Source organism: Vigna umbellata, chromosome 4, assembly GCF_029865625.1.
Source record: "Vigna umbellata cultivar VRB3 chromosome 4, Vumbellata_1.0, whole genome shotgun sequence".
Taxonomy (NCBI): domain Eukaryota; kingdom Viridiplantae; phylum Streptophyta; class Magnoliopsida; order Fabales; family Fabaceae; genus Vigna; species Vigna umbellata.
Window position 1 is genome coordinate 862943 of NC_142168.1, and position 13715 is coordinate 876657.

The window sequence follows — 13715 nt, forward strand, 5'->3', positions numbered from 1 at the left end:
ATGAGACTCGATGTGCTCTCTAAGTTGACGAGTACTAAAAGAAGGGGTGATACAAGTCGTTACTACAATAAATATTATCGTAACCATCGACGAACAAAATGGACAAGTGCATGCAGGTTAGCATTGAAAAAGCAACATGAATGACACCTTATTTCCACTACCTCAAGACTTGAGGGACACCCGAAAGAAAGGACAAAGGCTGGGTAAGGAAATTCACCTACTACACGCTAATGGGGGATGATCTGTTTAGAATAGGCTATAATGGGCCTTTGTTGAAATGTGTTACTCTAGAGCAAGCCGAGTACATAATATGAAGGACACATGAAGATATTTGTGGGTACCATTTTGGGCGAGAACCGTGGTAGCACGAATCTTGTGAGCCAAATACTTTTAGCCAATTAGGAAGGCATATTATGTTGATTATGTTAAAAAATGCATACCGTGTCAAAAGCATGGAAACATCACACACGACAAACAAGAGGAACTACACCATATCTTCTTCCCATGGCCTTTTGCGAAAAGGGGAATGTATATTCTCGATCCTTTTGTGTCAGGCAAAGGCTAAGTTAAATTCCTACTAGTCTGCATTGATTACTTCATCAAGTGGAAAACTGTTGGGAAGAACATAGTATGTTGGTATGGTGTGCTGCATACTATCATCACCAATAATGGATGATAATTTATAGACAAAGAGATAACCAAGTTTTATATTGGTCTCGACATCAAGCACACTACTAGTTTAGTGGAACACCCCAATGTAACGACCAAGTTGAGGCCACCAACAAAGTCATCTTGGTGGAGTTAAAGAAAAGATTGGATTCAACCAAAGGAAGGTGGCCAAAAGACTTATTAGAAGTATTGTGAGCATATAGGTGCACTCCCTAGTCTTCAACCAAAGAAACACTCTTAAGCTTGATATAGGACACTGATGTCATGATTCCTGTGGAGATTGGAGAGTCATCTTTGCAGTGGTAACAATATGACATGATTCCTGTGGAGATTGGAGAGTCATCTTTGCAGTGGTAACAATATGACGAAGAGTGCAATTACTACAAGAAAATATTGAGTTACCTACATATAGTTATATACAATTTTGGATCCATAGGTAAAATAGGTATTATATACAAATTTTACCTATGGATACTTAAAGTTGAGTTACATACAATATTTTTTGTAGGTAATGCAAAAAATGTTTTCCATTGATTTTCTGGATGTAAAATCCATATGTAGAGTTGGCACATTAGAACGAGAACTTTTGCAAAGGATATTATATATAGATAATAATACAAGATTTGTAAGTAAGTAAGAAAAATTACCAACTGATTTTTGCATACGGATTTGGAAATAGTTAATTATTAAAAATTAGGCTTAATACCTCTTTTGGTCCTTCGAAAGAGGGATAATGTTCAAAGTGGTCCTACCTTTTTAAAAAAGTTGAAAATGGTCTCAGGTTGTGAAAAAACGGGTCAAGTTAATTCTTTTTGCTTACAACATCAAAAATGTAACGGTGCAAGTGTCTCCCTGGACACAACATAATGAAATGTCCAGTTTTTTTCATTGTGTGGCAGTGTGAGGTTAAATGACGTGTAAAATTAAAATTAGAACAAAAAAATTGATTACGTGGCAATGTTTTAGTAAATGTTAAAAAAAGAGGGGTTAGGGTTTGGGTTCCTGCAACTTGGTCACTGAGGTGAGGAATGTGGTTGTGGCGAGATAGGAATGACTTCTTCCTATGGGTGAGATAACATGAACCAAATTTGGGGTTCTTTAATTGATTACAAATTGTATATCTATAATGAATTTTGATCCATTGTTCCCTTGTTCGTGCTTAAGGTTCATAGTCCTTTAGCTCTTATTACAGTGGTTGACAGTGGCTTATGAAAGTGGTACCACTTTCTTGACTTGAAACAGTGGTTTACACAGGTTGAATGATACAAGCAGGAAGCAAACAACAAAAGAATGATTATAGTTTGATTAAAAAAGGAAATTAAAACCCAATAAAGTATTTCCTTTTATAACATATGAAAATCCTGATTACATTTGTTAAGAAACCCTAATTTGGGAAAAGCCCCAATTTTGGAACCCTAAGGAAAATCCCCAATTTTCTAGTGTCCTTCTTCTTTTCTGGTGCCACCGCAGAAGAACCTCAATCAAAAACCCTTATTCGAAATTGGATAAACCCTAAATCGATAAATCTCCAATTTGTTTTTCACATCTCGTTTCTCGTTGGTTCTTCTCTCGCGTGGGTCTCAAAACCCTTAGACATGGCCATTTGCTTTCTGCACCACCATTAAGGCGAGGAAAGTGGTTGTGGCGAGATAGGAATCACAAAACTATACCAAGAAAAACACTAACCTCAGCTACACTCTTGAAATTGCACCTTCAACGAACCACCACGATCCCAATTTCAACACCACTCTCACTAGATTCTTTAAACCCAAACGCGAGTTGATTCTAACTTAAATCTCTTTTCTTTTAACCTTATGTTAAAACATTTCCACATCATTAAATTTAATTTTAAAAATTCAAAATTGACATGTCATTTAACCTCACAGTGTCACACAATGACAAGAACTAGACAAGTCATTATGTTTTGTCCAGGGGGGCATATGCACCGTTACAATTTTTACGCCGTGAGCAAAAAGGATTAACTTGACCTATTTTTTCACAACTTGGGACCGTTTCCAACTTTTTTAAAAAGGTAGGACCACTTTGAACATTTTTCCTCTTTCGAGGGTGATAACAGTTGAAAAACTGTTATTTTCATGCTTAAAGTTGATACTAAAAGCAACCTTTAGACTTAGAAACTAGCTTGAAATCATGCCTTTTGTTTATATTTTCAGAAATAAGAGAGCTGGACAGGTTTATGCTTGATTTAAGTGTTTTTGTGCAGATTTTGAGGTGAATTTGGTGAAAGAAGTGAAGAATAAGAGAGAGGACATTAGAAAAGACAAGAAAGAGTGCAAAAAGGAGAAGTCGAAGGCACCGCTCAGCGGCAAACTACCGCTGAGCGGCACTCTGGAAGTCACGGGAGATCCGCTGAGGGGCAAAATGGCCGCTGAAGGGAGAAAACAAGACACGCAGTCACCGCTGAGCGGTAGTTTACCGCTGAGCGGCACTTTAATGGGCTTGGACTTGATTTTTTGTAATTTACGAATGATACATAAGTTTTAGGGTTTCCTAGGGTTAGGTATCTCTGGCTGGAACGAGGCAAACACTCTCTCTACCACCCCTTTGAAGGAGGATCTTGGATGCTGAGGCTTCCGCTTCACCTTTTTAGGGTTTATTCTTTCATTCTTTCATTGTAATTCATCTAGGTTCACCATGAATATGGTGAACTAACCTCTTTATGTTTGTTGGGGAATCAATGTAGTCTTGTGAAACTCTCATATATGGAATCTGTTTTTACATCTTTCAATTAAGACTTATGCTTTCTTTCATCATTAGTTAGGGTTTTTCCTCTTTGTTTAATGCTTGCATGGTTTAACTCATTCGATGCATGATTATTGGTTTTGTCGATACGGGCACGTACGGGGAAGTCTAGATCCGGGGAATTTCTCCCAATTTTATATTGGTTGTCGTTAAGCTCCTGTACTTATGAACTAATCATTAGGAATGCTAGGAATTGTATGAACTCGTGATTAGGGAGAAGCCTTCTGGAAAGGTACATTAGAGAGTGGCATTAACAATGGTGATTTGATCGTTGAATTCCTAAAATATATGAGAGTGGATAAGATGAAATTGAACCCCAACAACATATCCATACATAAATTCCATTGAAAGTGTTTATCTTTTGCTTTTTGCCATTGATCACAATTCATGCATACATGTTTATTTTCTGTCTTGCATTTTAAACCCCAATTAATTCGTTTGTAAGTCTTAGTTAATTAAGAAATCACATAACTAAACTAGGCCGTGAGTCCTTTGGGAAGAACGATACTTGGTCTTACCAAGTTTTATTACTTGAACGATTCGGTCATACTTGCCGATTGAAAACAAGTTTGTGACATCATATTTTGGTGCTTACAAATTTGTCCATCAGAGGGACCAAAAGAGGTATTAAGCCTAAAAATTGAAACTAAAGTTTAACGCTCTTCACTCTCTTAAAATTTTTGCACTCGTGCTCACTCACTCGAAATGGAAAAAGAAGCTCACTCTCGAAAATAAAAAGGTCACCCCCTCAAATCTTAGAGAAGAAGAAGAAGATCTTGCACTTATATCCAGCCTAATCTTCGTTGATTCTCTAACGTGCACACCTAAAAAAAAACCATTGTTTCAATGATGACGTCAAAACCCTAGCCTCCACCACGTTGCCTTCTCTCCTCTCCATTGGTTCGTTTGTTGCCTCCTTCTTCACATGAAGAACCACCTCCACTCGAGCTTGGTGCAGGTTTCTTGACTTTTGGAGCTTTCATCTCGGGACCATGGAACCCTTGTCGCTACGTCACAAAACTCTCATCTCGCGACCACCACCGTGTCTTCTCGCCTTTAGTGAGGCTTTCGAAGGTTAGGATAGACTCCCAAATTGAAGAAGGTATAAAACCCTAGATCCTATAACTCAAGCATGAATGATTTATTTTGTACTTAAACCCTATATTCTCTTCTTTATTCATCTTTACGAGCCTTAAGCCTCAATAATGAGTTGCAATTGCACACTACCATTCGGCCAAAGTAATTGTCGTTAATGCTGGTCATGATCGAAGCGTTCGTTTTCATTAGTCATGGTTCTTTGTCCTCCACCTTCTTCATGAGAGACTTGAGGGGTTTCTCTCATTTTCCCTTCAATATCACCTCCTCTCTTCATTCCTTTGCTTCTACTTTGTTTTGTAAGGTGTGAATTGGGGATGATATTCTTTGGGTTGATGGTTGTGGATTGGTTTTGTGTGTGCAAGAAAAATTGAAAGTGATGATGGTGTTAGGAATTGTTAAGATGGCTATGAAAAAGAAAATGGGTTGAGGCATTGCGAATATCGACAACATAGATAAACATTATAGCGGTTATAAAAGCTCGACATCTTAGCATACAACTTGACTAGCATCATAAGAGCTTGACTGCCAGTATGATAGCTAGACAGTTAGCTAGGAAGCTTGGTTAGCATTATAACCAGCTCAACATGCATCATGGAAGCTCAACAGGCAGCATGAGAGCTTAGTTTGTAGTATAACCAACTCAACAAACAACATGGAAGCTCGACAGACAACATGAGAACTCGACATGCATTATTTCTATATTTTAAAACGAGGAAACTAAAGTTGGACTTATCCATGAACCCATGTTTTAAGCTCTCAGGGAGATTGTCATCATAATGTTTGGATTTTTAACATTATTAAACCTATTGTATGTTTAAATCATTTACTTCAATGATTGATTATTAGATATTATATAAATTCTCTACAATGCATTAATATTATGAACTTTTATGATAAACTTCAATGTCCATGATTGCATAAGCGTTGTAGAAAAAAACATTGTTATTAAAGCTAACAAACATGTTACCTATGAATTTATCCGTAAGTAATGTTAGCCACGACTAATTTACCTACATATTTTTTGTCCGTAGGTAAAACTACTTTACCTACAAATTTTGTGACTTACCTACAAATATTTACAGTAAGCAATAATGATTTTTCTTGTAGTGAATCAAAATTGTTTTGGTACTAGCCTAGACTTGCTAGTCAAAACGAGAAAAGGCTCAAATATGTGAGACAACTACAAAGCAGAAGGTGGCTAGAAGATATAACTCCTAGTTGAAACCTAGGAGCTTTAGAAGGGGTGACCTAGTATGGAAAATGACCAACAATGCCAGAAAAAGTGACAACAAGTTCTTTGTTAATTAGGAAGGGCCACTTCACATAGTTGAAGATGTTAGCAAGGGTGCCTATAAGCTAGATTATTGTTCAGGATTGCCTGTACCCAATACTTGAAATGTAACCCATTTTAAATTTTACTTTAGCTAGAAACTTGTAGATAAATGACTAAGTGTAACTCTAAGTGTACTATTTCCTTACTCGGTTTTTTCTCTAAGGAGGGTTTTGGTCATGAATGCTTTAATAAGGCACTTGATCAATAAAATAAAGAGTTTTCTACCTTCATGATTAGACTACCTTACATTCTCAATATTTTACAGGTAGTCAAGAAGTTCCCTACTGCCTAACTAGGTATTGTTGGTTGAATCTTTCATGTTGTTACCTGTCGCATACATAGGCGGTCTTGATTGAATCTTTCATGTAGTTCCCTGCCACCTACTTAGGCAATCCTGGTTAAACCTTTAACACAATATCCCAAGTTTAAAACTATCCAATTTGGCATGAAAATTTCATGACAATAAGGAACACACTTCTCAATCTTACATATATCTGCTATCCCATTCAGTTTAGAGAAATTACAAGTTATGAAAATCAACCAAAGTAGACAAAAGGATGGCAAAAAATGTTGTTCAAAAAGTGTTGTTCATTTGTGTTAATCCATGATGGACAATGTTTATACGACTTTCGGTCTTAATATATTCGGTCGTAAAGAAAGAGAGACAAACAACAAACTACCAAAAAAATACAATTTTTATCATCTACTAGTCGACTCCATCTTCAGGGTCGAAAATCTCCTCATCTTCCTTCACGGGATCAACAAAAACAGAGGAGCTTACTCTAGCACTCTCTTCTCCGAATGCATCATCATCAATGACATCTTCAACTATAGTCATCTTATCTGCTCTGGCAGTCGTTATCTCATCAACATCCATCATACGAACCTCGAAAATGTCTTTATCACGTCAAATCTTACATCCTTAGAAGAAACCTCTTAATATAAGAACTTTATCTACCTAATTGCCATATTGAAGTCGTTGTTGATATGCTCAGTTATTATAAACTTTGGCAAAACAACCATGTTGGCCTTTGCCCGGGCCTCCTTCTCATCAACAATTTCCTTTTTCAAAACATCGTTTTCCATCTTCAGCTCCTTTTCTTTATTTATAGCTTTCTTCTTAGAATCTATTTGTTTTCCAAGGTTTTAACTGCTTTACGTTCTTCTCAAGGGGCCTTTTTTCCTCAACCCATGCATTTTTATTGTCCTCATAACTCTTTTGCAGATTGGCAAACTCGGTCATTTTAATCTTCTTCTTGTCGACCAACTCCTTTTATAGCAAGTTAGATACTTTGCAGCCAAACACCAAAGATCGACTTAGGAATTCTAAAAGTGCACATATCAATATGGTTGACTCAATCTCTTTAATCACCTTCAACTCATTTTCCTTCAGTTTTATCTACACCCATTTGCACATAGTAATAAAGGGACCTTCCTACCGCCCAATTTGGCAGGCTTGCTCCCAGAACCAGAGCTACCACATATGGCAAGGAGCTCAATCCTTAACTTCTTCCAATCCTTGTAGACACCTTGTTACTTGGACAACACCATCCTCTTTTTATTGCTCTATGGCTGATGAGTGTCCCCCACCAGACCTCTTAGGTTGGGGACCGAGGCCTCTCTAAGCTTTCTCACCTCCTCGACCAGTTGGTTCCTCAATTTACAAAAACATATCTTAATTCATCCCTACCTTAACAAACACCACAAAATTTTCATATCAGCTTAGAATTATCAAGTTACATAAAATTTTTGCCTTACCTTGCAAATCAATTACTAGTTGGGTGAACAAATACACCCTAATAATGTTTTTTATAGGTAATTTACAAGGAAACTTCTATAGGATTCGAACAACCCTCCTATCTTTTTTGAAAAAATGTCCTTATGTCACTCCTTATACCTAAAAGGGTTGTTTGTCCAGTAAAATGAAAACTTTGGCTTGTCATCTTCATCATAAAAGTGTGATCGGGCCAGCCAGGTTCACTATCACTAGGGGTGGCAATGCGATACGAGTTAGCCTATAGGTCCGCAATGAAAGCGCGGGACGAGTTGGGGTTTCGATCCCGCTAACCCACATAAGATTGACCCGCATTTACAAACATATACAAATATCTAGTAATACCAACATATATAAATGAACTTGGAATCGGTTTTGGACATACGAGAATCGATTCCCAAACACATGCAAGCTTCAAGGAATCAATTTCAACCATTTAAAGAGTTAGTTCCAAAAAACCAAGAACTGATTTCCCAACATTCCAACGTCCACACAAGCCTATTTTTCACCTAAAACCTCGCGTGTTTGGTAGCTCCATACATTCCACAACTACCATGACGCTGCCATGACTACCATGGACGTGTAACACCTTTCTTTTATGTGAACAGGCTTCTTAACGTGAACGAGTTCAAGAACGTTATTATAAAAACACATTCAATACCCTTTAATCTTCTTGCTTCAAGTAAAATTGGATCAAGCCATCATCCCACTAATTTACATTCTCAAATAAGCACAAATGAACACAAACCGTTTTTATATATCCATACTCTCTAATCCTTCTACGTAGAAAATTATCTTAAAGATAGTCTAAAAAAAATTAATAATTTAAAATTGTATTTAATTTCAATTAGATAGTAATATACTTGTATATATCGAATTATAGGTTGAATCTTTAACATTTTATGGAGAATAATTGATGCTTTCATACTTCAATCACATAAAAAAAAACACAAATATTCTAAATAAGAATAAACTAATGATAATCCTCATGGCCGTAAGTTGCAAATCCAATTCCAGTTGAGTTAAAAGCTAACCGTGGTTAAGTTATGTGGGTCCCAGTGTGTTATAAAAAAGTGTATATAGATGAAGAATAAAAGGAAAATAAAAAAGGAAAAAAAAGTATTAACCAGCTAAACACGGGGGTTCCATTTTCTGAGTAGTAAATTGGGGGAAATTAGATTCTTCACAGTTGTTGAGGGCTTTGACAGATGGGTCATTGTACATGGTGACGGTCTTCTCAGATTCAAATTCCTGAAACGTCACACCCCTCTACTCTCTCCTCACATCGCCAATCAGGTAATTTCACTCACACCTCACTCCTCTTCTTCCTCACTGCGCCAACGCCTCACCGCTTTTTTCTCCGCTTTTCAATTCCCCTAGATTCGCCACGCCCGACCTTCCACCTAGGGTTTCCACCTCAAATTCCAGATTTTCTCCTCCGTCAATTTCGACCGTTGCCTCCTCTTTTCAAATGCGCTGCTCCTGTAGATCCGTGGCGGGATTCGCTTCACTTTGAATTTCCTTCTCCCAAAAAACAAATACAGGTTCGCCTCCCAACATTTTCCCCTCTCTTCTTTTACCTCCTCCTTTTACTTCTTCCACTTCTTAAGTCTTCGCGTCAGTTTCACTTCTTAATTTTCCGTATTTTCTCGAGTTCCGTGACTTTCGCGTTTTAATTCCATTTCTCGGGGGTTTTGGGATGGACTTGATGCTTCCAATTTTTACTTGTAAATTTTACTTGTGATTTCTTCATGCTGGGTACACAATTTGTGAAACGCGGTATTGGTTTTTCCCTGTCTTTGTTTGAAGTGGGAAATCAGATAAGGTAATTCTCAGTTATTCGTTGTGTTGTGTTGAGTTTGCAAATGAATGGCTCCTTGGTGGAAGGGATTGGCCTTCCTCTTGTAGGTGCGATGGGACCGGAACTGGAACGGCAGCTGTTAGTTTAGGTTTTGGTTGGGTTAACTAGTAATATTTTATATGATTTGTGGCCGTTTGTAGTTCGCTTTCGTGTAGATCTGTCCCCATCTTCGTTTTTTAGAACTGGAAAAACTATTTAGAATATTATAAACTAAGACCTGCTGACGAGTGTGTTGAGTTCGGTCTAAATTTCAGTGTCAGTGAACAACTTAGAATGACGGAGAACCAAGTTTCGAAAATTTATTTTGGTTACACTTGGACGGATTCTGTTTAAGTGTTTGAGTTGGATTTTTTTTTTGTCTATGTGGGTTGTCTTGTTGCCATATAAGATAAACAAATGCCTAGTAGCTGAAGTCCACTACATGAATCGCATGACACCATTTGGCTCAATTCAAGACCCGATCCTTTGATATGTTTTTCACACGAGATTCCTTTTAACAACTTCCTCCAATGTTCTTTGTCGTCTCCCTCTTCCCATTTTCATGCGATTGTAAGCCATGCATTTTACCCTCCTCATCTCTATGATTTCTGCTTTTGGCCTAACTACCGTAACCAACTTAGTATCATATTTTCCTCTGTTGGTGTCGCACTAATATGTCTAACACATTACCTTCTCTGCTCTTCAATTTAGGCTACTTGATTACTTAATCGGGCTTTGTAACTGTATCAGTCACTACCATGTATGTTTTATGATATCCTCGCTTAATGTTGTAAGTGAGGAAAATACAATTATCCAGTTTCTTGATACCCAATTACCCAGGACTGCCCGATAGTAAACAAATGTTGACATTAGCAAATGTTACTCCCACATAATTTCTTTCAATCCATTAAATCACACTGTAATATTGGCGTGTTTAGTCAATAGGCCTGATCAGTGAATATGTCCATACCTGTGAATATTAGGATTTAAGGTACAAGCAAGAGACGAGTCTTATCATTCTTATTTCTTCTTTGAATTTATGTTGACCTACTAAATAATCTTATAATTTTCCCTAGACATTAATGACACTTAGGTTGTTCCATACAGATGATGATAAAGGTTTCCTATGCAGTGCAATGTAACTGATCACACGTCTAATTATTTAAAACGGAAACTCTTTATAAAATGTTGACACTATAAACTTCAGCTTTTGTCATTAATAGTTTTGAATATGTATTTTTCATCTGTACTTTGAAGAGTTGGTTTACTTATAATTGTTGCCTACGCACACTAAAATCTTAAGAAATTTAGTCATTGTTTTTCAATTTCTCTCTCCATTGGTTCAGGTACATGGTTGAGGAGCTTCCTCAAGCAGAGGAGGCCTGATATAAAATCCAGTAGTCGTGTTCAATCTCTCTGCCTCTTAATTACCTGAGGAAGTAACTTACGGATAATTAAGACTACTGGATAATGGAGTGCAACAAAGATGAGGCAGTTCGGGCCAAAGAAATAGCAGAGAGGAAATTTTCAGAAAGGGAATATGTTGGTGCAAAGAAATTTGCTCTCAAGGCTCAAAATCTGTATCCTGATTTGGAGGATATTACCCAGCTCTTGACAACAATTGATATTTATATATCTGCTGACAATAAAGTAAGCGGAGAAATGGATTGGTATGGTATACTTGGAGTGAGTCCCTTTGCTGATGAGGAGACTGTCAGGAAGCAATACAGGAAGCTGGCTCTCACCCTTCACCCTGACAAAAACAAGTCTTTGGGTGCAGAGGGTGCATTTAAGTTGGTTTCAGAGGCATGGAGTTTGTTATCAGATAAGACCAAGAGACTCGAATATAACCAGAAGAGGAGTTTGAAAGGATTCCAGCATAATACTTCCAACCATGTTGGATCTAAATCAGATGCACCCAGTTCAAATGGTTTTTACAATTTAAAGAAGAATGTAACTTCAAATGTCAGGACTGGAAATAATAATGGTCGGGCACCTTCAACTGCAGTTCCTCCTCCACATAAAAAAGCTGATACCTTTTGGACGATCTGCAATCGGTGCAGGACACATTATGAATATCTCAGGATTTATTTGAATCACACCCTTTTATGTCCAAACTGTAATGAAGCTTTTGTTGCTGTAGAGAGGGGTCCACCACCAAATGTTTTTAAGCCACCAAATTGGTCTTCTCATCAACAACGACATCAAAATTCTCAACACCATGCTGGAAGTAATAATACAAACTTTCAGTGGGGTTCTCACAATAGAATGGCTGGTTTTGGTAGCACAGATGGATCAACATCTGTTGCAGCTCAAGCTGCAAGTGTTGTGCAACAGGCAAGTGAGAAAGTAAGGAGAGAGGGTTCCTTTCACAAAGCTGAAAAACCTATGAAAAAAAGAAGGACGGATGATATTCGAGTTAATGGCTATCAAGGATACATGGCTAATCATATGACCGGGGGACATGGAGCAGCTGGCTTGGGAAGCTTTTCTGAATCAGGAAAGGCTAACTTGGAAGCAGAAAGGAATTATGGTTTTTCAGGTCTGCCTGGCAAGCATTACAGCACAAGGGAATTGTCAATGTTTGAATTACGAAACATGTTGATGGACAAGTCACGCAATGTAATTCGTAAGAAACTTCAAGAATGGAAATCAATGGCTGAAGCTAAGATTAACAGGGATAAAGAAAATAAGAGACAGAAAAGCACATTAACAACTGGTTCAGAAAAGCTGAGAGAGCCTGCTGTCAATGGTAACAGGCATCCAAACATTGATTCTTTCCCTGTCAGAAGTGACCAAGCTTATGTTACCATCAATGTTCCAGACCCTGATTTTCATAACTTTGATTTGGACAGAGATGAAAGTTCCTTTGCCGAGGACCAGGTGTGGGCTGCGTACGACGATGATGATGGAATGCCTCGATATTACGCTAGAATTCACAAGGTGATCTCTATAAAGCCATTTAAAATGAGGATCAGTTGGCTTAATTCTCGAAGCAACAGCGAATTGGGCCCAATAGATTGGGTGGGCTCTGGTTTTTATAAGACTTGTGGGGATTTCAGAACTGGCAAGCACGAAATATCTGAATCATTAAATTCTTTCTCTCACAAGGTTAGGTGGACAAAAGGCACGAGAGGTGTTGTTCGCATCTTTCCTGGAAAGGGGGAAGTCTGGGCTCTTTACAGGAACTGGTCTCCTGATTGGAATGAACATACCCCAGATGAAGTGATACACAAGTATGATATGGTGGAGGTGCTCGAAGATTTCAATGAAGAACAGGGCATATTAGTTACCCCTCTAGTTAAGGTAATTGGTTTTAGGACTGTGTTTCAAAGGCATGCAGACCGTGATCAGGAGAAGAGGATTCTTAAAGAGGAAATGTTTCGATTCTCTCATCAGGTTCCTAATTGCTTGTTGACTGGCCAAGAAGCTCAGAATGCTCCAAAGGGTTGTCGAGAGTTGGATCCAGCCGCTACTCCTTTAGACCTCCTTCAGATAACCACAGAAGCTAATGAGACATCAGATAATGCATAGGATCTATGGGGAAGAAATGAGGCTCGCTTCACCTGCTGTGAAATGGGACAGAGAATGCATAAAAACCTTGTAGAGCAGAAATGTTAAACGAGGGTAGTAAACAGAAAAAAAAAAGAATGCAAAGGATAGAAATGTTTGTGTGACTGATGATGCAATAGGCTTGAGAAATCAAAATGAAGATTGATGAAAATACAGTCTTTCACGACTCTTTCATTTTGTAAGGCCTGACAAAGATATTTTATAGTAAACTTTTGGTGTTACATATGGGTCGAAGGGATCCACAGCTTTTCGGTTTTTGTTGTATAATTTCCAGACATGGCAGTTATCATTCATCGTTCTGCAAGCAAAATGAATAGACTAGTTCTGGCATTTCATGTCGTCCTATGCCTGGTGCTTTACTCTTCCAGTTTATGGACGTGCATGTTCTGTCTTGTGTGATAAACTCGTGAGTTTTAATTACATCTGATTCATTTCCTAATTGTAGTGTTATATCCAATACAAATAGTGTTTTAGCTATTATCTGTTTAACGCTGCATTCTCTTTTATTTGTAACTCACTTGATTAAAATTATAACTATATACCCTTGGTACCCTTGATCTGTTTATGCTAATGGGTAGGGGCTTTTTGCGCTCTGATTTTATCTGTGGGCTTGTATGAAAATCAAATTCAATTCGTTAACCAAAATTGAAAGTTTTAGTATAAAA

At 37.8% G+C, this 13715-nt stretch overlaps 1 protein-coding gene across 2 annotated transcripts; it reads left to right on the forward strand.

Annotated features, from left to right (window-relative positions):
* Positions 1–8764: 8764 nt before the first annotated feature.
* Positions 8765–13489, forward strand: LOC124821664 (uncharacterized). 2 transcript variants are annotated; one of them, XM_088113509.1, is made up of 3 exons: positions 8765–8933; positions 9018–9181; positions 10824–13489. In XM_088113509.1, exon 3 carries the CDS (start codon positions 10948–10950, stop codon positions 13009–13011), a length of 2064 nt encoding a protein of 687 aa, XP_087969635.1. In that variant the 5' UTR covers positions 8765–8933; positions 9018–9181; positions 10824–10947; the 3' UTR covers positions 13012–13489. The 2 variants fall into 2 exon arrangements, with proteins under 2 accessions (XP_087969635.1, XP_087969636.1); XM_088113510.1 differs by lacking the exon at positions 9018–9181.
* The last annotated feature ends 226 nt before the right edge of the window (positions 13490–13715 follow it).

Coding starts and splice junctions, on each gene's coding strand:
- LOC124821664 (XM_088113509.1), top strand. CDS start 10,948: ATGGAGTGCAACAAAGATGAGGCAGTTCGGGCCAAAGAAATAGCAGAG.